Genomic DNA, 27,763 nt, shown 5'->3' on the forward strand with positions numbered 1-27,763 from the left:
AAATGAGTTCTCTCTTTTGGTGAAAGACAGGTTTGGTAGAGAGGATAGACTGGGGGGGGGGGGGGGGGGGAACATCCTTCAGTGGACATTATTTAAAAAAATTACTTAATTGTGTAAGCACTTAAAGTGCTTAAATAAGAAAGGTTTGCCTTGTAAAATCAGAATACTGGTTACTAATTGTAAATATCCATCCAAGACACATGAGAGGATGTAGTCTCTTGAACAGTTTTAAGATCTTGAAAGTGCATCTTTACTGCAGTGGTGCTGATCTCAGAAGGCAGGAGTAACAATCTCCCTAGTTTTGCTTTTAAGAGTAATAAACAGCTCCTTTACCCTGTGGAGCAGAGAAGTGTGCCCAGTTTGCAGGCTTTGGATCTGATCTTGAAGGAACTTAAAAAGCACTAGTTAAATCAAAGGCAAGCCAGTATCTTGATCTACAGAGAATCAAAGTCAGGGACACAAACAGTCTTCAGAAGGTGGTTCTTCACATGTGGTTTGTTTTCAGCAGTTATTACATCATGAACTTGAGAAATGATGATTGAAGGGCATAGCAACTGTTCTTCTCGCTCCACAAGACAGAGGTAGACCCTGAACACTGAAGGCCTTTATGGCAGAATTTTCTTCCACTGTTGTTCTATTTTGCTTTTTATTTTTTTCTTCCTAGCAAATCACCTGCTTTGTCTCCTCTTCTTCCATTCTGATGGCTGTTCACTGTAGGATATAATTTGATACACCCAGATTTTCTCCTTCCTGGAAAATTGCTGTGTAACTCAACTGCAGAGGTTGTGAAAGCTACATTGGTAGAAAACCACATCTGTGCTTACCTAGAATCCATGTTCATCTCTTTGATTTTTCACATACATGTCCTGTAAAATCTGTATTATAAAGTTCCAGTTCAGCTCTGTGATTCCAGATGTAGATCACATGCACATAGTAGCAGGGACCTTTCCTTGAGGTCATGCTTTTGTAATAACCTGTCTTGTTCAGCCCCCTGCGTAATGTTTCCTCTCTCAGACCGGTTGCTCTGATTTCAATTAACTGCTGCTGCAGTCCGGAGCCCCACTTTGTCATTAGCTCTAGCTTTGAGTAGGTTGTTTGAAGATTTGCTTTTAAAGAACAGTACTCCTAGTGCAGAACAGATTGTCCCATTAGTAGTTCATGGACATAAAAATAGATGCATAATTTTTCATTTCTTTGCAGTGCATTGATACCACTGAATCAGCTAACTGCTTGTGTGCAATCTCATTTCATACATAACCTCCTTCATCACTCAGTACAATTTCAGTATGCAGCACTCATCCATCAGCAGCAAAATGGGATTAGCAGGGATCAACACATACTGTCTGATGCAGTAGCCCAGAGCTATTGCACTGAATGTAGAATATCCAGCAGTTCTGGGTTTGGTTTTGGTTTCCTTGAGCACCATCAAATTACTCAGTGACCAGAAACCTGTGTATAATTAAAGCTGCCTTACAAATTATGTTCATCATAATTGGCTGCTGGGTGAGGAAGCATCACCAAATCAGATGCATAAACCATAAAAAGAGAGGGTGAAATGCCTAACACACATCTGAAGCCTTATGAACTGTGGACTGTATGAAGTATACTTTGGGCTAGTCTTTTGTCATAAGTACAGAAGCTTTTCATGGTCTCTAACATTTCAACATATAAAAGCAGTTAGTTGGCTTTGTTGTTTATTTTTCATTCTGTCTCGATTCAAGCATGCTAACAATGTGCCAGCTTGCTTTTTTAATTCTAGGTTCTACCTTAATATGTGTGATATGTATTCAGATTAATATTAAAAATACTAAATGGTAATTTGTAGCAGTAGACAACTAAATTTGTTCCTGAATTTTTTCCTTGCCAATGACATACTGATGAAATTTGGCTAGAAGTAACATCCAAATCATGCATATTTAAAGGCCAATTAACTGTGAAATTTATGCAAATACTTTAAATACATACGAATATGCTCTCTAATGAAAGGGAAAAATGTGACTGTATTGTCTAATATTACAAAATACATTATCACAAACTCCAAGCATGCTTTTAAGAATAATGACAAGGTATGTTCAAAAATACATCCACAGATCTCATGTTAATATATAAGTAACTTGTAAAGCCATTCTGTAGTGGCAAGTTTAATTTTTATATATAGATAATATATACGCACATATATACTAAACCAAAAAAGTGAGCTTCTCGTAGAAATGGCTTCATTAATTTCTACAATAATATTTATTTCCGTTTGGTCTGTTCTAGCTCAGTGGTGTGATCGTAGGATCCAGTCTCACAAACACTTGCATAATCTTTTTGTAATTTTACAGGTGTGAGTAATAATGGAAGGATCAGCTACAGTAAAGTGCGTAAGTGTCTTTTAGGTTTAAGGCCTTAATGACTAGTTAATACTCTGGTAAGAGGAATGAATGTTTATTAAAATTGACACATTGCAATACTGTCTCAGAACATCCAAATGTCTTTGTAGTTGTAGTCATTTTGTATCATCTTCAGTACAGCTGAGAAACTCCCATTCCATCTGCTATGTGTGATTCCTTGAGTATGGAAGGAAAACAGTGTGTTGCAACATATTTTCAAGATGTTCTTGAATTGAAAATATAAGCACAAAAATACTTGCTGGTAATAAATCAGAAACGTTTCTCTGTTGATACTGGAGGAAAGTATCACTATAAAAATATCGGTGGGGGAAGAAGTCCCCGGAATGTTAGAGCTCATTCTAGAGCTACAGATTACTGGAAATAACTGGTAGCTGTTACAGCTAAGTATCGAATCAGGTACTGTCCCTTTTACTGTACTGGTAATGTTTTTATTATTGTCTGGCTGTGCCCTTCTGTGCTGTGGCATACATCAGTTTTTGTTATTACTGTTCAGTATGGTTTCTCCATCCCGCGTACGCTGCTCAACATAGTGTTCTTTCTTCCGTTTTAATTTGCTTCTTCCCACAAATCCTGGAAGCTCTATTCATGTGTGGAAGTGCTTATGAAGTGAAATGAGCATGAAAATTCAGTGCCTGAAAGCATGCTGCAGAGACCAGTAGTCTCAGGGAAGGGGGGTTGTTGTCCACTCATAAATGTTTTCCTTCACAAGAAGAATGCAGTTTTGGCAAGAGAGCGTGATGCTTAGATGCAGAAGTGGACTCAGTAAATAGACCAAATTCCTGCTAGCGTAGGCTCACTGATGGATATGTAGAGTTTTATTCTCAAAATGGCATTCAGGTGGACTTGTTAAGTACAGAAAAGTGAAATGCACATAGCTAGTCAACACAGTTATTTCTGAAAGTAGGGTATAAAGCAGGCAGATTCTGTTTCTGGATGTGTTTGGCAGTCTGACCCTACTAATTACTTGCGCTGGGAGCTACAGTGTAGTTGTATGAGGGGGATGCAGGGATACTTGCATATTGCCTGTGATGCTGACTCACTTTGTTTCGAATTGTACTTGAAACAGTATTTTGAAAGATTTGTTGTAGTGTGATGCCTTCTGGAGTTATGCTTTTTAAAGGGAGGATTAGTAGCCAGTGGTGTGTCATGTATGTATGATCGGAGGTATGGGAGTGCCTTACTGATGTTCCAGTACATATTCTGATGACCAGAAGTACTATCTTGAGAATTACCTTTTAAACAATATGAAATACATAAATCTCAAATGCAACTTTTAGGCTTTGAATATGTTTCATTTGATTGTGATTTTCTTTGCCTTCGTACCTAAGCTGAGGGCAAAACCTCATTATATGTGAAGTTAACTTTGAAAGGCTTTTTGTAGTGTCTTTTAGATGTTTTGATCTCTTTTTTTTTTTTCCTTCTTTTTCTTTTTTTTTCTTTTTTTTTTTTTTTTTTTGCCTTGTGTATTATCTCTTGGGTTTGCAGTTTAAACAGACACCTTGGGAAAAATCTCTGTCCTTTCTGTTCCAAATTAAAAAAAAAAACAAAACAAAAAGTTTAGAGCGCCATTTTAATCGTTGAGGTACTTCATTTCTTGGGGAAACTTGAAGGCTGTTTCTTCAGTTTCTGTCAGCAGATTTCTGCAAATATGCTAGCAATATTTTTTGCCCTATGTCTTCCAAGTGACAAACTGACAAGTGTTTGCTCTGGACATGAGTGCTGTACTCAAATGGATTAATTTTGAGCAATAGGGGAATCCCTTGAGGTTCTACTAGGTTTTTAATATTGTAATAGTCAAAAGTTTGAAGGTTTCATCTTATTATTTAATGGATAAATACAGTTTTAAGTGGTGTTGGCTCTATTTTTAGAGTGACTTAATGTTTTCCTGAGTATCATGGAGTCCAAGGAAGCAACCCCATAAAATAATGTATAGAGTGTTTTCTAGTGTTCCTCATGCAGCCCCTTGAAAGTACAGATATAGCAAATGTATAGCTGCTTTGGGTTACTTCAATATTTCTTCAATGAGAGCCATCACCTACAGTCAACTAATTTTACTGAGTGAGTCTGAGCCTTATAGCCAAGTTATTAAATTCTGTATAGTGCAGCATACCAGCTCTAAAATGTCAGAAATTCACCTACTTGCTTTCTGTGATTTCTGAAGAAATAACAGGCTTCTGACAACAGCTACTTCAGTAAGGCAGTTTGTTCAAAATATTTTGTATTGAAAGTCAAAAAAAAAAAGCAGTCTTTTTTTTTTTGCCAGAAGACAGGTAAAATTTGAGTAATTATTAATAGAGCATACATTCAGATTAGTTAAATGGATGCGTAGTAGATGATTCCAAAATATGATTAAGCTGTAGCACAGTGGCATTTGAGACAGTCAGTATAAATAATTTTAAAAGGTTATTGTGGTGCATTGCAAGCTTCATGAATGGAAGGCTCTGTGGAGGGTTTAGTTTCACATACGTAGAGTTTTGACACTTCCGAATTTCATATGAAAACAGAAAAGTAAAAAAAAAAAAAAAAAATCAAACTGGGCAACCTTGGAAGTTTTCCGGAGCAAGGGTGAGGTCAAGGTGGATGGAAAAGAAACTGTGTAGAGACCTGTTCTGTAAAAATCAGTAGCTGATTCTCAGGGCGTTCAGTGGGATTTTGTTACAGCTGAGCTAGTCCAAAGTCAAGCTGCAGCTAAAAGTGGTGAGTGAGGTTCTGCCTCCACCGTTTTGTCAGTACTAGCACTCTGCATGCCTGGGATCTTATACTTCAGAAATCTAAACCAAAGTTACACTTTTCTTGCCAAGGGGAGAACCATGAGCCACCTTTTTGGTAGCAGCAGTGAATTGTGGCAAGCTTCCTTTTGCACGAAAGTTCATCCTTATTTAGAGTATGGAGCCTACCTGGATTCAGTCCACTTATGTATCCAAATTAGTTCTCTGATATTTCATTTTGATTAGAAAAAAAGGCCTTGTTTACTTTATTTGTATGAAATTACAATATAATATTTATGTATTTGTATGGTTTCCGTGATCAGCCTGGATAGTGTTTACTGAAGAATACATTTTCTTACAGACTTACTTAGCTCTGTCAGAGATGCTTGATTTAAGGGAAAATGTCACCATGTATGACCGGTGATTTTGATTCTTTATTAAAGCTAGCTGAAGCAAATATTCCAGAATTTAGGCAGTGAAATCTGAAAGCCAGCTTGGTCTTTTTGTCCTATGATAGAGATACTCATGGGACATTAAAAAAAAATTAAAAATTAAAAAAAAAAAGAGGTAGTTGAATATGTGGCATTATATATTCATAAAATTTTAAAATGCATTTACATTCCTAATGAAAACACGTTCTTTAATGGATCAGCTGACTGATGTATGACAGCATGTCAGTTGCTGAGGTCTTGCATAGAAATGACAGGCAATTCTGCAGGCTCTCTGGAGCTCAGATAGGTAAATCCAGTTAAGTAGATCCAGCACAGGAAAGAAAGTGGTAGCATGGCTCTTTAAGATAGACGGACAAGGGAAAGAAACATTGGGGATTTATTTAAGAATTGCCTGACTTGGGAGTAATTTCAGGTCAGAGTTTGTGCCTAATTTAAATTGCAGTTAAAGGAAAAAGAGGCGTCATCTTTATAACCTCCTAAAATAGTCAGTTTTAACTAATTCCTCAGACAAGCTTCTTTGTTATATACACTATTGTTCTACTTGACTCTGGCAGTTCTCATAATTATGAAATAAAAAAATCAGTTCCACTTACATTCAAGCATAAATTTTTGTCACTTTACAGTTGAAGGATTTCAGCAGCTGATTTGAGCTATTTTTTGTTCTTGATGTTTATTAGCATTGATGTTGCCGTTATTTTGGACTTTGCAAAGCAATGATACCTTACTGGGTACTGTATTTTCTTGAAATATATGTGTATGTTCTAAAACAGATCAGCAGCATGGTCTAGCAACTCATACAGCATTAGTAAGCCAGGCTGGTTGTATTTTAAACAGTATTTTCCTTTTAATAATGCTGTTGTAGTTATTTTGCATTATGCCAGTAATAACAGAGCTTGAATGATAGGATGCAAGAAATACAAGAAAATGATCCGAATGAAATAAACCAGCAGCTCGTTATTTGCCAAACTTGAAAATCAAGTAATACAGCAGTCACAGTCACCATGCATTGCCCAATTTTAAACCTTGATGAAGATGTGCACTTAAGATAACATGGATGTATTAAAAATAAGTGTGTATGTATGTGTGTATATATATATGTGCATGTGTTTGTGTGTATGTGTATATAGATAGGAAGTAAAAACAAAACCAAAACCAGGACACATTCATATTTCAAAAAGTGTTCAGGGACATTGAAAGGAAAACCATGTGTTCATCCTGTACACCCGTGTAATAGAAATATTCTCATTCAGAAGGTTTGAGTTAACTTTTTTGACATTTAAAAGACTAGATTTGCATGGCATCTTAGTAGGTTGCATGAGAAGAAATGCAAGAATTAAAATGGCACCGCTTGAAAGATGCGTCAAAGGCATTTTGTAGCCAGAATAAGAATACAGTCGCAACTGACCAAACACAATAAAAAAAGAACCACTAGGAAGTGTCTTTCTCAACTTGCTTTCCCCATTTAATGGTTTATCAGTTTGGAATTACAGATTATAGAGCAGAGTGAGGAAAGAGAGACAGGCCTAAATAATTAGGAAGGCTCTGGCTGGAATGGCTGTGACAGCATGAGCCAGCCTGATCAAACAGCCCAGGTGCTGCAAAAGTCTTGTGCTGTAAGGACAGCTGGAGTTCTGCCTGTCTATTCTCCAGTCTCTGAGGATGACATTTAAGGGCAAGTCCAAGATTAGAGCCCAAAATATATCACTCTTTCCCCAGAGTACCGTACCAGTTCCTAATTCAGAGACTTCCTGAATTGGCAAGTCTCTGTACTGTTAGTAGCCCTGAGCAGATTTCTTGTTAAGTCTCCCCTTGAGTCTTGTAAGCTTCTGATAGTCATTACATCCTGTGGGGGGGAGTTTCCACAGACTGCACGGTGTAAAAAAACTTGGTGTGCCGCATGCAACCTGCCACAACTGGCTTTTTCCATGACCCTCACTCTTGTGCTGAAGAAGGTGAATGCAACTGATCACTAGGGTGCCCTCTGCAGCCCTCCTGCAAGTCTGTGGGTTGTGAGAGAGGAAGACCAGAGCTGTACATGGTACTCAAAATGCAATAGATTCATACACTTGCATAGTGAGTGGCATAGTGTTTTTCTGCTCCCTTCTAAATTTGTATCATTCATTTTGGCTGTGGCCAAATATTAAACCAACAGCACCATGAAAATACCTGCTGTAAACACCTGTATCACGTCAGCTAGGCCTTTGAGTCATTACTTCGTTATATTTTCCAAGTACAGTGATACTAGTGTAAGGAATATGTGTATTTTATATAGGGAAACAGTTTTTTAGACAAGCCAAGACTATAATTGAAATTACAAGAAGCAGTATGTAGCACAGGCATTTAACTTTTACAGTTTTTACTTCTTTTATTCAAGACAAACAGTTGCACTTAAAAAGTTGCTGTGTTACCCTTTAATGATTCAACATATTAATAAACCTAACAAAAATGAATTCATTATGTGGTAACTTTGGAAGAAGTACTTGGGGATCTTTGAGCAGAGGGAATTAAATAGTTTTTCAAAAGCACTTTCTTTAAATCTCATATCTGATAAATGCATAAAGCCAATATAAACAGTTTTGTAAATTCATTTCCTGCAAGAGTTTGCTTGTCATTTTCAGTATTTGTTCCGGCTCTTAGCTGTTATTCTCATGTTTGCAGGGAGGAGGTAGCACAAAATGGAGAATTCTTGTGAATGTTTCTTTAAAAGTTTCTAGCATGCAAACTTAACTGTATTTAACAAAAATACTTTTCCAAACCATAAACCTATAGGTTATAATATCATAAACTGCCATATGATCCCTCGTTTATGTAAATCAATGTGTACTAGGAATTTAAGAAACATTTATAAGTACTAATAAAACTTCTCTTAGTCAGAAGGATGCTAGTAGTCCAAGAGTTTTTGTAACCTTCATTTCATTGTCTGTTGGTAATTACGGCTGTCCTACTACATGACCTAAATTACTGGTGCTAAACTTCATAATGAGCTCCATAATTTAGAACAGTCCTTACGACAGTACGGGTAGGTAGTAGTTGCCTACGATGGCAGAAGATATTTCTGTGTAATTGGATCTTACTTTTTTAAGCATTTGTCTTTAATTTTTTATATACATTTGCTGTTTGCTTATTAATGTGATCTGTGTTTATACTTATATTTGAACCAAACTTCATATGTTAGGATACTTTAGGAATTTTGTTCAGAACTGTGCAAATCTACCAGTGCCATGAGGAAAAACAAATTTTTTCTAACAATCGTCTCTGTTCATCCCACTGTCATGTAAGTAGTGAGCATAAAACTCAGTCTCAGTGTATTTGTAAACTCTGGCCTTTTTTACATGCTACACAGGTCATCAAGATAGATTCATTTTAGCATGAATAGACAAAAGCCATAACGTGTAAGGTAAATTATCACCTCTGTTCTCTCTTAATGCAGCTATAGCCATATGTGTGCATGGACTCCAGTGGAGTTAGTGGTACAAGAACCCATAGCAACTGTGAATGTCTAAGAAGCTGGTATGGTGGCCAGGGTGACTGAGGCATTTACTGGCATGCTCACAGGCAGGCATTTAGCTTCCAGCCATATGGCCCTGCCCCTTTCCTGTGATGCCTTTGGTGTTTCTTTGACCTTCGTGGAGATGTATCCTGGCATCTTTGGTTTCTCATTAGGATGAGAAAAGTAATTTGCATTTTTGTGTAAGACAAACCATGGGAGATGCATTTTCAGTTACCAGGCATCAGTCTCTCTCAGCACTTTGTTGAGAGTTTGAGTTACCGTCCAATGTCTAAGGCTTTTGACACCAGTGGTACAGCTAAAAAATATATGAGGGATTTTTAGCAGTAGATTTCTGTACTAACAAAAAAAAATAATAATCAGAACATTTTTCCTAGGTTGATATTAGGGCTTTAAGACAAAAAACTTGAGGGACTTCTGCTTTGCTTGGTGTGTCAAGGCTTGGTTAAAGTGAGGAGAGTTTTGTTTCCCACAGTTTCCCACAAAAATCTGAGTTGGCTCTCTTTTTTCATAAAAATTTAGGTTTAGAAACAATTAAAATGAAGTAGAATTTCATGCTTAATATATGCTATTTATTGCTTATGTAAGAGTACAAATGAAGTAGTAAGTTTAAAATTATGCAAATGAGCCACTAAAACCCACCAAGCATCATAGTTTTAATCAGTGAGATCTGTCTCAACAGAGCAGATTATATGATCATCAGGTATACTATTCATTTGTTCAGCAGTGTGTGTAAGCTCAGTGTGAGGTTTTTAGTCTAGAAACTAGATCAAATTCAAATCGAAGATCAGGAAAAATTAGAAAGCAAAAAGCAGATTTTAATATATAAGAAGTCAAAGCAGTAGTTGTGCTGTGTGTCAGCCCGTTTCTTGTCATGTGGAAGGAATAATAGATTCTATTCAGAAATTGATGAGGAATTTGCCACCTGCTGTCCTAGGATAAATCATCTGCTATTGAACATACACAACAAGGAAGCTCATACCACTCTTAAATCAAAAGGTATGATGCAGTGTGTTAGAAACAGAAACAAGAATTTGGGACAGAGATTTCCAGAGTTTTGAAGGTGAAGACGCTGATCATGCTTCATGAACATACACATGGACATATTTATTACACATGGACATGGTTTATTTTTTCTCATGTTCACCCACTTTGAAGCTGGTTTTATGAAGGATGCCAATTGAAAGATGCAGGCAGGTTCATAACAGTGTTGATGTGTCCTTTCACATTCTGTTTTCTGCCTGAAGCTTTATTTTTGTTTTATTGTTTTCCTGCAGCAGCTGAGTTAAAGTGTTTTTTTTTCTTTGTCTTACCGTATTATTTATGTGCAAAAAACCCTTGCATTATTATTCTTTTAAAGCCACTGGCAGATCTTTGCATAGTTCTGCCTGTGTACTTCTCTCTACTTGAGACCAGTCATAATATATCCAAAAGGTTTTTGGGCATGTGGGGAGGGAGGGGGTTCCCTTCAGGATCCCATTTTGCTTCAGTTATTAAGTATTTGTTGTTGCTGTTTTCTTTTTGTGTTGCTGTTTTCTTTTTGTGTCCCTGTATGTGAGGATATAAGCCAGGGTGGTGAAGTAGGGTCCCAGATTGCTCCATGTCCCAGCAGGTGTGAATGAAGCTCTGAGCAGATCCCAGCTGTGTTACACCCTGAGAGCAGTGGCCCCAGAAACACCTCAGGAAATGCTGCTCCATTCAGTAGCACTCATGATACAGTTGCTCGCTGCATGGCTGCTGCCTTTTCTTTTTTCCCAGTAATGCCAAACCTTGTGTATCTGTAATGGTAATAAGAATCCCATGATGGAAATAGAAAATTACTTGAATCTGAAGTGTTCTTCGGACATATCTTCTGGTCTTTTTCCTAGTACGGGGACAATGCTTGTATGTAACTGCTGGGTGAGTCTGATCTCTGGGTATTTTTTCTATAGTTGAGGCTATTTCTTCTTTAATTTCTTCTGTGAATGATTTAATCAGTGGTTCTGATAAGTCCAGTTTTGTGACAGTTAGTACAAGCTGACATCTGTGCTTCTTGCTGGGGTAAAAAAAACCTGTGTTTTTAGAATTACACTGTTTCTAGTACCATGGCAGTCCTTGAGTGCTAGTCTTTATGTGCAGAGTAAGGTTGCTGAGAGAACATGAAGACTCAATTTCTGTACACATTTGTATATAAGATTTAATTATTTTTTTTTCTGCAAGGTGTTTTTCAACAATAATTCTTTTTAAAATCTTACAATCCTGGTTTTAAGTCTATGAACAGTGAACTCTTTGAGATACAAGCCAATAGACATTGAGTACTTCATTATTCTGATATCCTTTGAGTTACTAACCTTAATTATGGCATGACAGCTCTGCTGGGTATAGACACATATGTTTCTGTGTAACAGTTTCCAGTAGCAAGGCCAAGAATTTTCAGAGGAAGAGTATCTCCAAAAGCTTGTGGTTGAATTTGTTCATCAAATGAGTTGATCTAGCAGCTGGTCTGTTTAAATTCTAGTGAAGATGAAACATTATGCAGTAAAGCAAATCATTAATTCACAAGAAAATAATTTTACTGATATTAAAAGCTACATTCTAGTTTTATTTACATTTTTAGACTGTATATTCAGGTCATTTACTGATCCAGCAGAGTGACAGAATTTAATAAAATGAAGTTTGGGTAATACTTAATGCCATGTTTTGTATTAATTTGTTAATAGAGAAATGGCAGCAGTATGGTGGTCTGATGTTAGTATGAAAGAGAATCTTATCAGAGTGGTGATTGCCTGTTTAGTAACTGTTTTTTCCTTTTTTCCTTTTTTTTTTTTTTTTTCCTTCTGGCATGTTCCTGACACTCCTACTTGCTTGTGGGAATGAATATTTTGACCCTTGTGAATTGTAGAGCCTATTGTGAAGAATGGCAGGCCTCCAACGTCTCACAGCATGCACTCCTTTCTTCACCAGTACACAGGATCTTTCAAGAAGCCCCCTTTACGGAGACCACATAGCGTCATAGGGGGCAGCCTCGGCTCTTTCATGGCAATGCCCAGAAATGGGAGCAGATTAGGTAATTTACTACATTGTTTGTTTAAGTTCATTTTTCTGTGTCTGTATTGATTCTTAGCAAGAGATGGACTTACTCTAATGCTTTAATAAATCTCTGGGAATAATCTTTTTCTGAAGTTGATAGGGAGACTTGTTTTTAAGGTACTGAATGTCTCTAAGATTTTCAGGAAGAAAGCAGTTGCAAGAACACACAGAAGTCACCCATGAATTTTTGACAAGTTGCAAAGTTACAAAAGTTACAAAATATTCTTTGTTAATACTTTGCAAGAAACCTGTGTGTGTCCTTTGGGAACTACAATAAATTAGATATAATAAAAACATGAAATGTAAAAAAAGGTGAAATGTAAAAAGAACTGGTGTATTTATATAGAATTTGTATTATTATACAAAGTTTAAAGGCAACAGATGTTATCTTAGTAATTAATTTAGATATTTTGTTTATTTATTTATTCTCACTAGCTATTTAAATCTTTTTTTTTCTTAACCTCCTTTGGAAAACCCTGTTCTTGTATGCTGTCTCTCAGCCTTTTAAATGCTAAACCCCATTGATACCACCTGTTATGTCAAAGAGTAAAAAATGATATTTTGATTTATATAAGGCCAGTTTCTTTAAAATTTTAGGATATACTGTTATTTCACCAAACTACTATTTCTGTGTCAGGTACTTCATAGAACAAAATCATAGACTGGTTATGGTTGGAAAGGATCACTAGTTCCAATCCCCCTGCTATGGGCCCAGACACCTACTCCTAGACTAGGTTGCTCAAAGCCACATCCAGACTGGCCTTGAACACTGCCAGGGATGGAGCATTCACAGTTTCTTTGGGCAGCCTGTTCCACTGACTCACCACCTTCACAGTAAAGAACTTCTTGCTTATATCTTTGTCATTATTGTGGGGGGAAAAAAATAAAAATCAGTGACAAATTAAGGGCACTCAGCTGTAATTATCATTGTTGTGGTCCCAAGCTATTTTCTTGGTTATGTGGGGCAAGTAAGTTAGCAAAATGTTTTTCTTCAAGTAATTTGTTATGTTGCTGCCTCCAGTCACAATGAATGCTTTACCCTGCTTTTATGTTGTTTTAAATTATGCTTAATTAGTTGATGCTAGAAAATGAGAGCAAGTCACAGTTTAATTGGAATTCTCTGAATTTTTCAATCTTCTACCCACCTTTTAAAGTATGTGACAAACTGATCTCCTTCAAGATTAAGGTATGAGTCTTTACGATAGTGGTCAAACTGCTCACATTATCCTCTGCTGTAATATCATCATGTTCAAACTTTTGCCTTTTTACTGTTAGTGCTGCCATACAAGCTGAAGAAAAGAATTCTGTCTTGAATGGTCTTTTAGCAGCTGTTATCACAGCAAAAAACAGGTTTTAGTGTTCACAGCTTGGGTTTCGGTTTTTTTTTTAATATTATGTACTTAAATCTTTGATTAGGAATATTTACTAATTTATGGTTTACTTGTCAAACCAGATGTACACCAACTGCTACAGGAACAGCAGAAATGTATACTTTTGTACTGTTGTTCTTGTGTGCTGCCTTTAAAAACATTCTACAGCATTTTAAAATAATGTATTCCTCTTCAAAATTTCACTATGAACTTTGCAGAAGTAAATTAGCAGAAGCAGAATTAATGAACAGGTTTTGGGTTCTTTTAATGATATTTCTCAAAGTCTTTTTTTGCAATAGTAATATGGAAGTATTGCAGAAGAATGCAGTTGGTTTTCTTTTTCTCAGGTGATCAAGTCTTATAGGTGATCAAGTGTTTAAATAGCACTCAATTTCAGTCTTAGTCTGTAGGAAGTTATGATAACATGTTTAAATGGCGACAGAGTCCCGTAGAATTTGTAATTTGTTTGATGTGATATGGTTTACTGAGGTGTGAGTAAAGTGGTACGATTTACTGAGTGTATGTATTTATATGTTAAAAAACTCTTTTTACTTTGGATGTAATGATGCTGTTAATGATGCCTTGTTTTTTTACTCATTTGATGAAAATTTCACCTACTGTACATGTTATCTAGTGGTAGGTAACACAAGTACAAGCATATACAAGTATAATTACTAATGCTTTTTCTGCTTCTTCATGTCTGTCCTTCTTTTGTTCCAGCCACATGAGAATGGTTATTATTCAGGAGGATGCTGAGGTTTTCTCCATGGGGATAAAGACATCAGAAATGAAACAGTCAAATATGCTATACTACATGAGACTTTTTATTTTCTTTGTCTTCTTCATTCATCCTCTTTCCACTTTTTCCTCTATTCCAGTGGTGGAAAAATACTTTTGGAGAGAGATCCTTGAAACACCACAAAATTATGGCAGTTAAAGGATGGCTGTTTGCTTAAAATCAGGATAAAATGAGACTTGCGTAGGTGCACCTTCATGCTGCTTCCTTTAAAAGAGATTATCAGTATAAAAATTGGTTGAGAAGCCCTGGAGGGTTTTGGAGTTTTTTTGCTTTCTGAGCACTAAACATGAATTCCTGTTATTGTGGTAATGTGTAAAATTCCAAAATATTTTTAAAGCATTTCTAGTTGGAAACATCTGTGTTGGCTCTAGGCTTTGTAAAATGTTCGGTAAAGACAAAAAATCTGAACCAGTCTCTGAAAAGTCTGCATTTGTTTAAAATTTTATAGTAATTTTGAATTCAATATTCAGTTATCATGATTTTAAATATTACAGATGATTCTCAGGCCAAATTGTGAATCAGCCATGCCACTGATAGGAATGAAGGTCTAGCTGAGGTTTTTTTAGCTCATATATCTCTATACAGCTTCTAAAGTCTTGCACCTCCAGAAACATTTAACTGCTGCAGTCAGTGATGGATCTAGAGCTAAAAAATCCTTTTTGGACCTGACCTGGCAGAGCCAACTTAGTTGTCCTTCTTCCATATTTGTATTACTGGGAACACTGGGGAGGTGCTTAGAACGGGCAAAGCCAACTGAAGTTGACCCTCCTGGTGAACCTCAGTAGTGGCCAGGGAGGAGTTTATCCCTGCTTTTGCCAGTTGTGTTGATGCAGTTATGAAGAAGTTTTGTTTCTTTGTCATAAATATCAGAATTGAAAAGAATGATGTTTCCATACAGCTTTCGTAGTTTGATAATGTTAACAAAGGCAGTTGCTCACTATGGGCTTACCCAATTTGAATTGTTATTAGTAAAGCTGATTGTAAGATGCAGCCACTGCACACCTTGGAAGGAATCCAACATGCAAGTCACGTGATTATTTTTGTGATCATTTGAAATGAGATCGAAAAACTATGCAGTCTGACTCACTGCTGACTACTTAGTGGGTGTTATTTTAGCTCACTTGGAGGAGTTCTCATTCGGTGTACTGTAGATCCCCCATATGAATTTCTTCTGTGGTGTTTCCCTCACAGCTGAGATGAGGATGACCTTTTCTTTCACATGTACTTCCGTAGTTTTCCTGTTACACTGTAATCATCTACAGCTTTTCATTAGAAGGCCATACTGGATATTTAAGAGTACCTTAAAATAAAAGTCTGTATAAGAGAATGGGTTGGGTATTCAGTAAAAGCAATTGAATAAATTATTGAACCATTAAAACCTCTGAAGACCATGCAAGCTGGCTTTAGCGCAGGTGAACCTGTGTATAGAAGAGCTTGGTGAAATTAAGGAAATACTTGCATCATTTTTGTCATTGCTTAATCAAATATTATGATCACGCACCTGTGTAAAATGATGCAGACAACTAGGTTAATGCCTTATTCCTGGGATTATGCTGCTAAAATAATGAACATAAGGCTCTACTAATACCTCTTTAATTGCATAAAAGGACACATTTATATGAGATGATAACACAGTGAAGATATTTTAAAAAATGCTTAAAAGTATCCCTCTATAGAATATAATTAAAACATCTGCAAACCCTTATAGATAGGAGCAATTGGGTATTTAGCCCATCAGAAATTCAGGCATGTGCTTAATGATAGATTTTTGGATGCTACAACCAGTGTCTTGCATAAACTCTTTAGGTTACAAGTACATAGCTTTACCAGAGTTACCACATAATTAAACATATCACAGCAGTATTCAAAAAAGACTGACTTTTGTCTTTAAGTCTGAAGTACTACATTTTTAGACTTGAGTGGTACAGACCCACTTCGTATTCCTGATTTACAAAGAGCAGATCTCCTTGCAGCTATTTTCTGCCCCAAATATATGGGTTTGTGTTACTAGGTGTTGAAATAGTCCTTACGGGGGTCTTCTTAGTAGAAGAATTATCTTTGTCAACTAGGATGCTGTTTGTAATTTTGAGCATTGCATTTCAAAGTGTCATTTTTTTAATAGTGATTTCATAACACGTACACTTTTGTGAATTGAACATTAAAGTATGACAGTATCAATCACATGGTTACTTTAAGAAGTGTCAGTCTTTTTGAAAAAGAAATGATGTAATTGCTCCATGGCTTAAAATACAATAGTTCTTTAATTTCATCAGTCTTACTTTGTATGGTTGCCCAGCTAACTGTCTCCTGTCTAGCTTCTCTGAAGAAAATAGACTTTGGAGCCCTGTAAGTGAGCTTGTACTAACATGCGGAAAAATAGATTCTGGAGCAATTGGTGGTAGCCATGACACTTAATTTTACAAACAGAATCTTGAGAGTTGTAATTGCTAAAATGGATTACATGACCTCTCAGAAAAGCATTTTGAAAGAGAATCTGTATTAAGTGATGTGATGAATGCCATTTACCAGATACAACAGTGCTGGCATAACAGCTTTGCTGCAAATAGTCTTTTCAATAATGCTTTTACATTACTAAAAATAATTTCCTACAGGTAGAGATTTTTAAAAAGACGGCTATCAAGTCACTACAGAGAGTAAGAGAGATTTCGTAGAGACTTGGCCAAAAAGGGTCACGTTTTGTCAGCTTACGTTAAGGCTGATCTTTAGGGACCACTTTCTGAAAAATCTTTTCCTCTGTCTCAATCTACCATACCTCTTATCAATCTACTTATCAATCTAACATTAATAAGTAGTTACTTTGTTTGAAACCAGAAGATTGCTTCTTATTATGCATGGAGTGCAGCTTATTTTTTTTCTCATTCAGTCCAAATTTGATCACAATTTGAAGGAAAAATTCTGATGCAATGTGGATTTTTAATCAAAATGCAGCATAGATCCACATTGCTGCTGGAAAATTTGCTTTGTGCATGAGATGCATGGTTACTTTGTGTGTCTGATTTCAGTACTTCGAGTTAAAATATATGGTGCAACACTTTACGAGTTGTTGGTTTTTTTTTATATCCATTATGTTTTCTGTAAAAGGAAATTCTTTGTACTGAGGAAGAGTTTGATCCTTTGAAGTATACAAGATTCTGTGTGAGCCAAACTAGACAAACATTTTAGAAGATGTGCTGATAACAAGACATTGGCCTAATGACTATTTTTTGTCTAGAAAGTCCAGCTCTCTTGCTTGCTGATAGCAACAATACTTGCGGTTTTTTCCTCTCTCTCTCTTTTTTTTTTTTTTTTATTGCTGCAAAATTGTGTACGTGTTAAACATTTTTCAGGTATGTTGGTGGTTAAGGCTGAATTGAGGTCTGTATGTTTTCTTAATATTAGCATTTCTAATAGTTGCCTAACACAAAGGATGAGGAGAGGGCAGGGAAGCACCTCCTTTATATGTGTGTTTAATCTCTATAGTAATTTGGAGTTCAAATATTTCAGAGGTGATGATGCATCATTACTCATAGTGAATTGGTTGTATGACCGGTTTCCCATTGTATGTCCTTTTGCAAGTCGTTTGACTTTTGCGGCTATTAAAGACATCACCTTGATCTTCATTCATTACTGTGTTTGTCTTTGGAAGTCTAGAAGATCCTGTGGTGATTAAAAGCAATATATATATATATATATATATATATATATATACATAAACTCTTTTGTGTGGATGAATCTAAAGGATTGTGTTAAAAGCACCAATTTTAAGTTGTCATGAAGATCCTGCAACATTATATAGCTCAGTCTGAGTTTAAATTATTCTGTAAGGTCACAAATTTCATGTAATTGCTTCTAAATATCAGGTCCTCTGCTGAATCCACTTGTACATTGTAGGCCTCTATTTAGACAGTCAGAATACATTCCCTTCTTCTACACATGCACCCCAGGTTTTTTTTTTTATCTAAAGTTTACATATTTGGCATTTCTGAAAATAATACCTATAATTCAAGTTTTTTAAGATTTCTGAAGATACACTCAGGCTAACATCAGGTAGTCTTATTTGAAAAATTTATGTATTCTCAGTAATATTTTATACCCAGGAGCGGCTTAAAGAGATGAGGTAGTGAAGCAGTTTGGGAAATGAATCCATGAGGGGAAGGTGGCTTATAGAAATTAAAATTGGGATTGTACTGTCTGTCTTTTGGTTTGGAAAACTGAGTTTTGGTGCAAGCTAAATAAGAAAAATAATGGTAAATTTATGTAGAAGTCCTATAAAGTAATCCTGTTCATTCTGTCATTCCCGAGCCCATGTATCAAGACTACCATGACTGTGATGAGTGTCTGCCATATAACCCAGTGAACAGTAATGATACAGTTGTTTTCCATCTGTACAAGAGAGATATTTGGTGGAATACTAGTTAACTGTTTTAAATTCTTTGGATTATTTTTTAAGATATTGTTCATGAAAATCTGAAAATGGGGTCAGATGGTGAAAGTGACCAAGCTTCTGGAACGTCATCTGATGAAGTTCAATCTCCTACTGGTGTTTGTCTCAGAAACCGGATACACAGACGAATCTCAATGGAGGTAATTTACTTCTCATATAACGATCATTTAAATTGAGAAGAGAGTTAGGGGTTGCGTGAATTGTTTGTTTTAACTGGTGGTTGTCTTCTTAATTAACCATCTCCATTTGTCACACAGAAATCAGATGGTTATCTTGCATTCTTTATGAGCTGTTAATTTCAAAAATCTGAACGTGTTTTAAAACTTTTGGGGGCGGGAAATAATTTTCTAAATGTATGGTTTGAATATCTTTCTGTCACCTTCTGTCTAATTCACTGAGTATATCAAAAAAGATATACTATTTAGACATTTTTTTACTTAAGACTGCTTTCTCATCTCTGTAAAACTATTACTACAGCAGCGTTGGTCCTGACTGCTTCAGCCTTCCCCTCTCTTCCTGTTTTTTAATGAACGGAACTCTACAGGATGGTAAACAAAAGGAGGAAAAGTACCTTATGAATAACTGTGCACATAATTTCCTTTATTTATGAGTCTTATGAATACTAGCCACCCTTGTGCTTGCTTTGTTGTCATTTCCCTTGGTGAAGAAAAACAGAACACTTCCCTGTTTCTTGAGTGTATAAAACTTACAGTTATAATGATGCCTTTGTTACAGGAGCATTTAAAATTTTGTAGTTGCCGTTTATAGCATACATACCAATAGGCATAGTTCGTTAAGATTTTAAATCTTTATTCAAAGCCTGATAGCAAATACAGGACTGGGGGAGCAGATCTGAATAAGTTACAGTAGGGTGTATGCGCCAAAAATTTTTCATTTGTGAGGCATTCTGTTATGCTTGGAATTCCAAGACTCCAAGCATGTAATGCTGATATGATTCCAAGAACTTGTGAATTAGCTGTATTAGTTATACCATTTCTTGCAGCTGGGGGGGTGGGAGTTGTCTTCAGATTCCTACATTTGTATGTTAATCTGAGGTTGACTGTTGAACCATTTCCTTTGGAGAACTGAAGTGGATCTATTGATTTATGCAGGATACTTAAATTAAAAAAAAAAAGTCATTGTGAAATTTGCACATCAGAATGTGTGCTGGAGAAACTAAACATCAAGGGAATGTTTTTAAGAAGAATTATTTACTTTTTGTTCATTGTCTTTTTCCTCTGCATTTTCAAATGCACATTTAGAACAGGAAAAGAAATCAGGAAATTAATGATACATGAGGAAATTAACAAATTCAAATGGAACTATGTGAAGTGTTGCAGAGAAGGCTAAGAACCATTAAAGGATTATCTGTTAGATTAGGATTCAAGACACTCTAAAAGAAAAATCACTGAAGAACACAGGAACAGTCGTTACATTTCAGGAAATTCCTGTGCATTTATTAGCCTTTTTAATTGTAAAACAATTCTAACTTTACTCTCTAAGAGGCTTTGGGAAGCTTTTGTTTAAGTTTTGTTTATCTAATGCTAATTTATTCATTTTTCTCCAAATTCCAAATGCTTGTTTCTGATGATTGAAGTTAACATTATTTCTTCGTTCTCATTGGCTGTCTTAGTCAACGAGGGCACAGTATTTTTGGCAGCTATTCGTGTGTTTTCTGTAAGAGTTACAGTGTTTCTCTCAAATTGCCTCAGTATTGAAATGGTGATTTCTCCACTAAGGTTTCAAGCTAATGTCCGCAAATACTTTTACATCTGAATTTTAAGAATGCAGTCACTGAGAGATATTTTTTGTTGATTCAAGTTTATTTCTTGGAAATGCTTTGTATCAGAATAGGTGGACGTTTAACCTGTTTGTGCATTCCAGGGGAAAAAAATGTGACAATCTTTGTAGCTTCAGTTAAAATACCTTTCTAATCATAATCTTTCTGCTTGAATTTCTAATTTCCTAAGTGAAAAGGTCTTAAGTGATTATATTGTCTGCCTGTCCTTTCCTTCTCCTGTTTTGGTCATGGGTCATTTTCTGTCAGATTTGATAGATGGATAGAAATCTCAGATGCTAGTTTTCTATTAATTTCTGTGAAAAAAACTCAGAATCCTGAGAGATTGCTAATGCATCTGCTAGGAAAGATGCAGCCTTTATATTAAACATGCCAGTATCCACATGAGTCGAGTCTCTCAAGACATACATCCATAGAAAACCAGGTTCTACTAGTTTTGCTCTTCATGGAATGTAATTGCTTGCTTCCTTGGCCTTTGAGGGAACCAGGTAAAGGTTTCCTCTTATACCAGATCTTGCCTGCATGCCTGGAGTGATTTGTGCCATGCAGCTGACTGGTTCAGTAGTAGTAATTTGATTATATAAAGAGAAGAAAACAATCTTTGTTGTAAACTAAGTTTCTATTATTTCAGTTTTATTTTGCTGTTTTGTGGGGATCTGGTGTCTGTAGACATCATTGTGTAGCCTGAGGCCATATTCCCTGTATAGTCATTTAGGATGAGTTACAGCTGTATGCTCTACATGCAGATTGGAGTAAATTAGTATGTGTTTAACAGTTAAATTTTTGCTGTAGTCTGCTGAAGTCATTAGTCACACTTGAAATCCATTGTAGAAGGTACTTGATTAAATATAGAAAGTTGGATAAACTCAATAAAGCAACATTTGTCATTCCTCTGCGTTAAGATGAATGTGCCTGTCATACAACTATAGCATACAACTGTATGGTTTTTTGTGTTTAGTTTGGCCAATATTCACTGTATTTGTAAAATTTTGTAAATTACTTCATTTCCCTGATGAATTGAGAGAAGACCTGATTTCGTTTTGAAGGTAACTAATCAGGTAAAGCTAAAACCTTGGAATTTTCTTGTAATAGCTTGTGTATATAACCAAATCTTTCATACTTCATTTGAACTTCCTCTAAAATTCTGAAAATTAGCAGCCCATCAAAAAAAACACAAACAAAAAATGGGCTTCCTCCTTCCCCCCCTCCTTCCCTTGGTAGATGCTTGCTAAAAACATGGATACTGTAATCAAAATGCTAATTACCAATACTGGGTAGTAGTATTCCTGGGATGTTTTGTACATTAGGATACACATTTTGATTCTTAGTGTCTGTCCTTGCTGCAGTGATAATAAAGCTATTTCTCTGTATTCATTTAATAATTCAGAGCCACAAGTAAAATTGTGACATTGCTGAAAAGCGGATTCTTTTGTCAAGAGTATATAGAAGATTTTGTTGGATAAGAAGACTTCCTAAAATTTTTATATAGAGGTATCTATATAAAGAGAGAGGAGAGTGCAAAATAGACAGTGGAGATGCAACTAAATGCAGCAGAATCTCCATAGCAATAGAAAGCTGAAATTTCATAAACTTAAGTTGGCCTGATTTAGATAGGAAATCACCAGACTGCAATGTAACCTAAATATGAAGCATTTTAGATCTGAAGTGGTAAACTGCAATGAGAGAGAACCTTGATCTGCAGTGAAAAATCTGCTGGGGTGAAAACTTTCCATCCACAGTAGTAGCTGTAGAGATTTATCCGCTTTCAATCTGTCATGCCCCCCAAATGACAAAATTTAGGCCAGTATGACTGTTACAGACAGGGAGATGATGAGCATTTGCGTCTGAATTTGACAGCACTGCACTTGTGAGACTAGATTTTCTTTTTTCCTAAATGATTGTTCATTGTTATCTTGTGCTTAGAAAACAAAGAGAACATACCAGAATCTCATTGTGTTGCCTAGATCACGTTTATTTTGTCAGTAATCCACAGGCCACAAATGGTCCATAGAGCAGTTGCTTGGGTTTTTTTTTCCCCCTCCTTCCTTCCCCTCATTCAGGAGCCATGCTGATGGTAGGTATCTATTGTGTAGGAATTTGGTTTCAGACAGCTGTTAGGTTTTAATTAAAATGTCTACTAATCTCATGTTGATACCAGTTATTACTTGGTAAATCAGTACAACTGTTTATCAAAACAGATATATGGAACCATGTTTTTTTCAAGCACCCGTAGCAAATCAGCCAAAGAATGGATACATGGGTATATTTTGAGTATAGGTGCTTTCATCTCATGTAATGAGAAACGCTTCTACAGGTCATAGAGTTACAGCTTAAAGCATTTTCATTTTGATTTGCTGGAAAAGATTACATGGGCAGTAATGCATTGATATAAACTCATGTTTCGAGCCAGAAGTGTTCACTGGTAGTCCTGTGCCCAGGCACTGGATAGTGAATGCTTCATTAAGACTGGTGGATAAAAAATAGGGACATACCGTCTGTGCAAATTGAAACATCTGTTTCCCTTTCCCAAAAGTCCAGGGTCTGTAAGCTATCTTCACATGTGAACTGGCAGAGGGCCATAACCCACTGTTCACCAGCCTGTTTCCCAGATATTTTATCCTGAGAAACAGTTATTATCTATCTGACTGTCACACTAGTGACAGGAGTGTGTTCCAGATCAGGCTGCTCCTACCATGCTGCTATAGGATATAGTTCTCCCCTGGGAGGATTAGCTGCAGGGTTAGTACATTTAGCTGAACAGGGAGAAATACAAAAGCTAGGAAGTGATCTTGTGGTCATGTGTGCATTGAGCTGGTCAACTACTGAAAGAAAGAACATAGATGACAAACAAGTTTTTGGTGAGCTCCACCTTTTACCAGGGGTGTGATTGTTTTGGGAGTTTTGACACAGCCTGAGTAACTCAATTGTTGGTCCAGCTGGGCAAGTGTACTTTCTCCAGAGAAAAACCCATAAAAAGTAATTGATGTTTCTACAGATGAAGCTCTAAGATTTTCTGTTTGTAGGTCTCAGATCAGAATGTGGTTCATAGGTCCCCATTCACATGTGTAAATAGGGCACTCTGAATTCTTGAGCAGCTAGCTGCATGGTAGTAGTGACCCAGGCTTTCAGTCAGGGACAGAACAGTATTTTCTCCTGTTGTTAGTTTTGGAAGTCAGAAGCATTGTATCAAAGACAGCCTAAGCATTCAACCCTACATCTCTTGCCACTCAAGAGGCTCGATACCCTGCAGGCATCAATGCACAGAGCCTTCTCTGAGTGAAGGTTCTTCCTTCCTCCTTTCTTCTGTGTTTGGCAGCAGTTTATCTCCTTCTGCCTTACTTACTGGATTTTGTCTAATTTTCTTCTCTTTTCTCCTGAGAACGCGTAGCTTTTCTTCTGATTGTCTCTTCTGTGCATCTAAACATGTGGTCACCTACCAGAAGATTTCAGTACTAGACAGAAAAGAACTGAAACTGAACACAGTCAGGACTTTTTTGGTTTTCAGTGTGTTTTCTCCATTCAGCCTGGCAGCTGCCTCAACCTTTTGCAAGGTTACACTAGAAAAATATGCAGTTATTTTTGTAAACTCCTATTTTCAAGTTCACCTGAAGCTTGATGTTTTTTAAATCCCTTTTCTAATAACATATGTTCTAAATTACTAGTATGGTTTTGATGAAACTGATGGACTTCCTTTTGATCTGTTTGATTGGTGGTTTTTCATTTCTTCTACAAAAGAAAACTGACACTGCACTGATAAAAATTACTTCAGCTTGGATAACAGAAAGACTTCTTTAACCAGCCTTTTACTAGATTTTCTAGGGGTAACTGTCTTTTATCAGCAATTGATGCTTTTTTGCCCTTCTGCTAGGAACCTTTTTAATCCTGTTGCTAAAGTTCTTTCATTCCACTAGCAAATGCTAGTTCTCTTAGAAAAGGTAGTGCACTATGCAGAACCCTTTTTAACCCTTGTTATAAGGATGGAATATCAACCTTTGTTTGTTTTGCTTTTTCATAACCCGATTTTCCTTTTAAGTTCCATTTAAGAGTTTTGTTATCATATTGGATGTGTTCAGCCATCTCCAAAACACATCTCTAGTAACCACTGGAATGCAGCAGATATGAAGTCAGTACTTGGGTGCGGTTTCATACCCTGCACTCGCTCCAGCCTCACTGTCCTGTCGAGGAAGGTCAGATTTCCAGTTTCCATATTCAAGAAGTTTGTTTATTTTGAGTTAGCCAGTTTCTTCATGGGGCTTTCCCTTTGGTACTCGCAGCTTTGTGTTGATGTGAATAGCTCATGTTAATAATTAATGTTATACAGAACTGTTCTAAGGCTCCAGGTTTGCGTTTTTATAGTGGTATGTTCTGTTTTATTTCTCATGATGTTTTTTTCCAGTTCCCTTCCCCTCCACGTCATTCTTTCTGTATCTGATAAACTTAAGCTATCTTTTTCTTTTGGGCAGTTTCTCCTACTGCCCTGCTATGGAAACTGATGAAAACATACGGAAATCTATGTTTAAAAATCAGGAAGGTGTATTAGGCAGAACTTACTTTATTAGCATCTGTTACTGCCCAGCACCTACCACTGAGTCAAACAGCCACCAGACCCTGGATTTCATCAGGGTTTATGTTGAGGTTAATGTCACAGAGTGAAATCTTGTAAAGTGATAATTTAGTTAGGCAGACAAAATCAGACATGATCTTTTCATGGTTGTTCTTATTTTTCTTACTCTTCCTTATAGTCTCTTATAGTCTCATAAGTCTTATAGTCTTATAAGTCTTATAGTCTCTTATAGTCTCATAAGGAAGTCCCTTATGAGCTCTCCAAGATGTAATAAAATAATAACAAAACAAAATAAGAAATATACCCAAGAATAATTTTGAAGTATTTCTGGCATAATTTATCACAAATTTCGTATGTATTCATACACTTGATAAAAAGAAAGTAATAACTCACACTTGAGTTTCATTCCTCCTTATGGTTTTATGTCACACAGGTTTGGTTTGGTTTCATTGATTGTGAGTAGAAGCTCCTGAAATGCAGTTTCTGAATACTGTATTAATGCTGAACAGATAGGAAGTAAGTAAAAAACACCTGTCTGTGGGTTTTTTTCTGGAGAAAAAAAAAAGGATGAAAGAACAGATTTTACTCAGCTGGTCAGGAGTTTAAGCACCATATCCATGAAATTAAAATTCTTGTTAAAAGTATGTTGAAGAAGTTGTTCAGAATTCATTTTTTTTTGACTGCTTAAATGAAAAAATCCTACTGACCTGTAATTCTAATTTTGTGGGTTCAAAATTACCAGTTGTTACAAATATTACTGAAGAGATACTTACACGATTTCACAGGTTTTTCGTTGTGCAAAAGTAGATAAAAGCTGTCTGCTTGCAATTCTGGTTTCTGTGCTTTAAAAAAAAAAGTGTATGTATAAGTGGCCACAGATACTGGCAATAACTTTCTTGAACTACTGGCAGTAAAGTTCTCCTTGTGTTGTTGTTTGGTAATAGTAGATGTGCTGGGAAAATATTACTTAGTCCCAAAATAGAGATTAAACCTTAGAATTATTAATAATATCAATATTTCATTCATTACAGTTGACTCCTTGTCTTTTCCTAGCATTTCGACATCAAATCTGGCAAACTATGTTTATGTTTGGGAGGGGGCAGTGAACATACAGTATCTGTGGTCATTGGTGTTTCTTCTGGCTCTAAAATAGCCTGTAAACTTTATCTCATGATAAAGTCCCTGAAAATAATCTTAATTTAATTGATGAATGAATTCCATATTTTTGTTCCCTTTCACTTCTGTCATTTATGTCCCAAACATAACAAGCCACCTGATTTAGTGCTCAAAATTGATGCTCTCTTAAATTGTGTTGCATTTCAGTAGACTGGCTGAAAAACAGTATGGATTTATGGAGTGCAAGGTAGCAGGGTTTTAGGATTATGTTTTCATTATTGCTTCTAACAGAAGAAAACGTTCTTTGACCCTTTCCTCAAATTCAACAGAATAGTAATTTATTATTATGATTTTGGTTTCAGTAAAGTAATAACAATAACTTTAAAGTATAAGGGAAAAGTAGTATTTAGGCATAAACCATTCTGCAGAAGGCAGAAAAAAAAATGCGCTTTCTGCATCACAGAGAAATTATAGCTACACTTGTCAGTTGAGCGGGGGAATGATAATGATTTTGTACGCCTGTAAAGAAAACTGGTATAGATAACTCATCCCAGTTGTTAAAGTAGTCTTTTTGGTTACAGTAATCGAGGTTTATTTTTAAAGATGTTGAAATAATGTGCTGCAAGGATGCTATAGATTTCTTTTGGTGGGTGTGTATGCTGGTGGTTTTGCTTCATGACCTTGGGCCAAACAGAATTCTCTATAAATATATTCTCTGATTTGGGGGTGGGTTTTTTCTGTTTGCTTTTGCCTCTAGCAGTCTTGTATGTCATCATTCTACAGAGGTTCCAGTTGGCTTCAACTGTGCTGTCATTTGACAAAAATGCCCTGTGTTTGATGTATGCTGTATTTGATACTAAAGTGGAACAGTAAGTGCATGCATATAAGGTTGCATATTAGAAAGTTTAAATTCTTATTGGCATAAAAAAATGGGGTTTGATTAATTTGCTTTGTGTCATGAAGTAGCGCAATATATTGATTTTTATTTAAAATGGGCAAGGAAAGAATACTATGAAGAGTAGAGGGTTTTTTTTTGCAGTTAGCATGTCATGAAGTTGAACTGTGTTGCATACAGGGTTATATGGTAGCATTTTAGATCTGATTAAGTATTCTCTAGTGAACAAAAGCACTATGACTTAGTGAACAGCTTGTGGTTGCAGCTGACATGTCTTGCTGGTGCTTGCTAGAACTAGTGAGAAGGCTAATTCAGACTGATGCTTACACAAGACAGCAAAGCATTTTCATTTGATCTGTAGTGGATTGTTTGGGCTGTCAGACTGGTGTCTGTAGACTTAGAAGAACAGTTTCTTTGTGAGGCTGTAACAAAAATTTATTGATGGAATTTAGCAATATTAACTCATAAAAGACAAGCTACAATTCCAGGGAAAGGTGGAGAGAATGTTGTTTGCTGTCATGTAGTAAGTACATACCTCAAGTAATGATTAGTATGGAAATGTAACTTGCCAATAAACTGAAGAACCGAAGCAGTAAGGATTGGTATTATACTGATGTAGCTTGTCAATATAGTTTGTGTCATCT

At 36.2% G+C, this 27,763-nt stretch overlaps 1 protein-coding gene across 2 annotated transcripts in view; it reads left to right on the top strand.

Moving 5' to 3' along the window:
* CDK17 (cyclin dependent kinase 17) overlaps positions 1–27,763 on the top strand; it is a 92,196-nt gene that overhangs the window by 38,482 nt on the left and 25,951 nt on the right. Inside the window, exons 3-5 of one of the 2 annotated variants that reach the window (XM_061454560.1) lie at positions 2,328–2,366; positions 11,946–12,110; positions 18,753–18,886. In XM_061454560.1, coding sequence (XP_061310544.1) covers positions 2,328–2,366; positions 11,946–12,110; positions 18,753–18,886 — 338 coding nt within the window. The remainder of the gene's footprint in view (positions 1–2,327; positions 2,367–11,945; positions 12,111–18,752; positions 18,887–27,763) is intronic. The other variant, XM_061454561.1, reaches the window with a different exon arrangement.

This window comes from Pezoporus flaviventris, unplaced genomic scaffold, assembly GCF_033815535.1.
Source record: "Pezoporus flaviventris isolate CSIRO_AGI_PZ_B2104156 unplaced genomic scaffold, CSIRO_AGI_Pfla_v1 ptg000016l, whole genome shotgun sequence".
Lineage (NCBI taxonomy): Eukaryota > Metazoa > Chordata > Aves > Psittaciformes > Psittacidae > Pezoporus > Pezoporus flaviventris.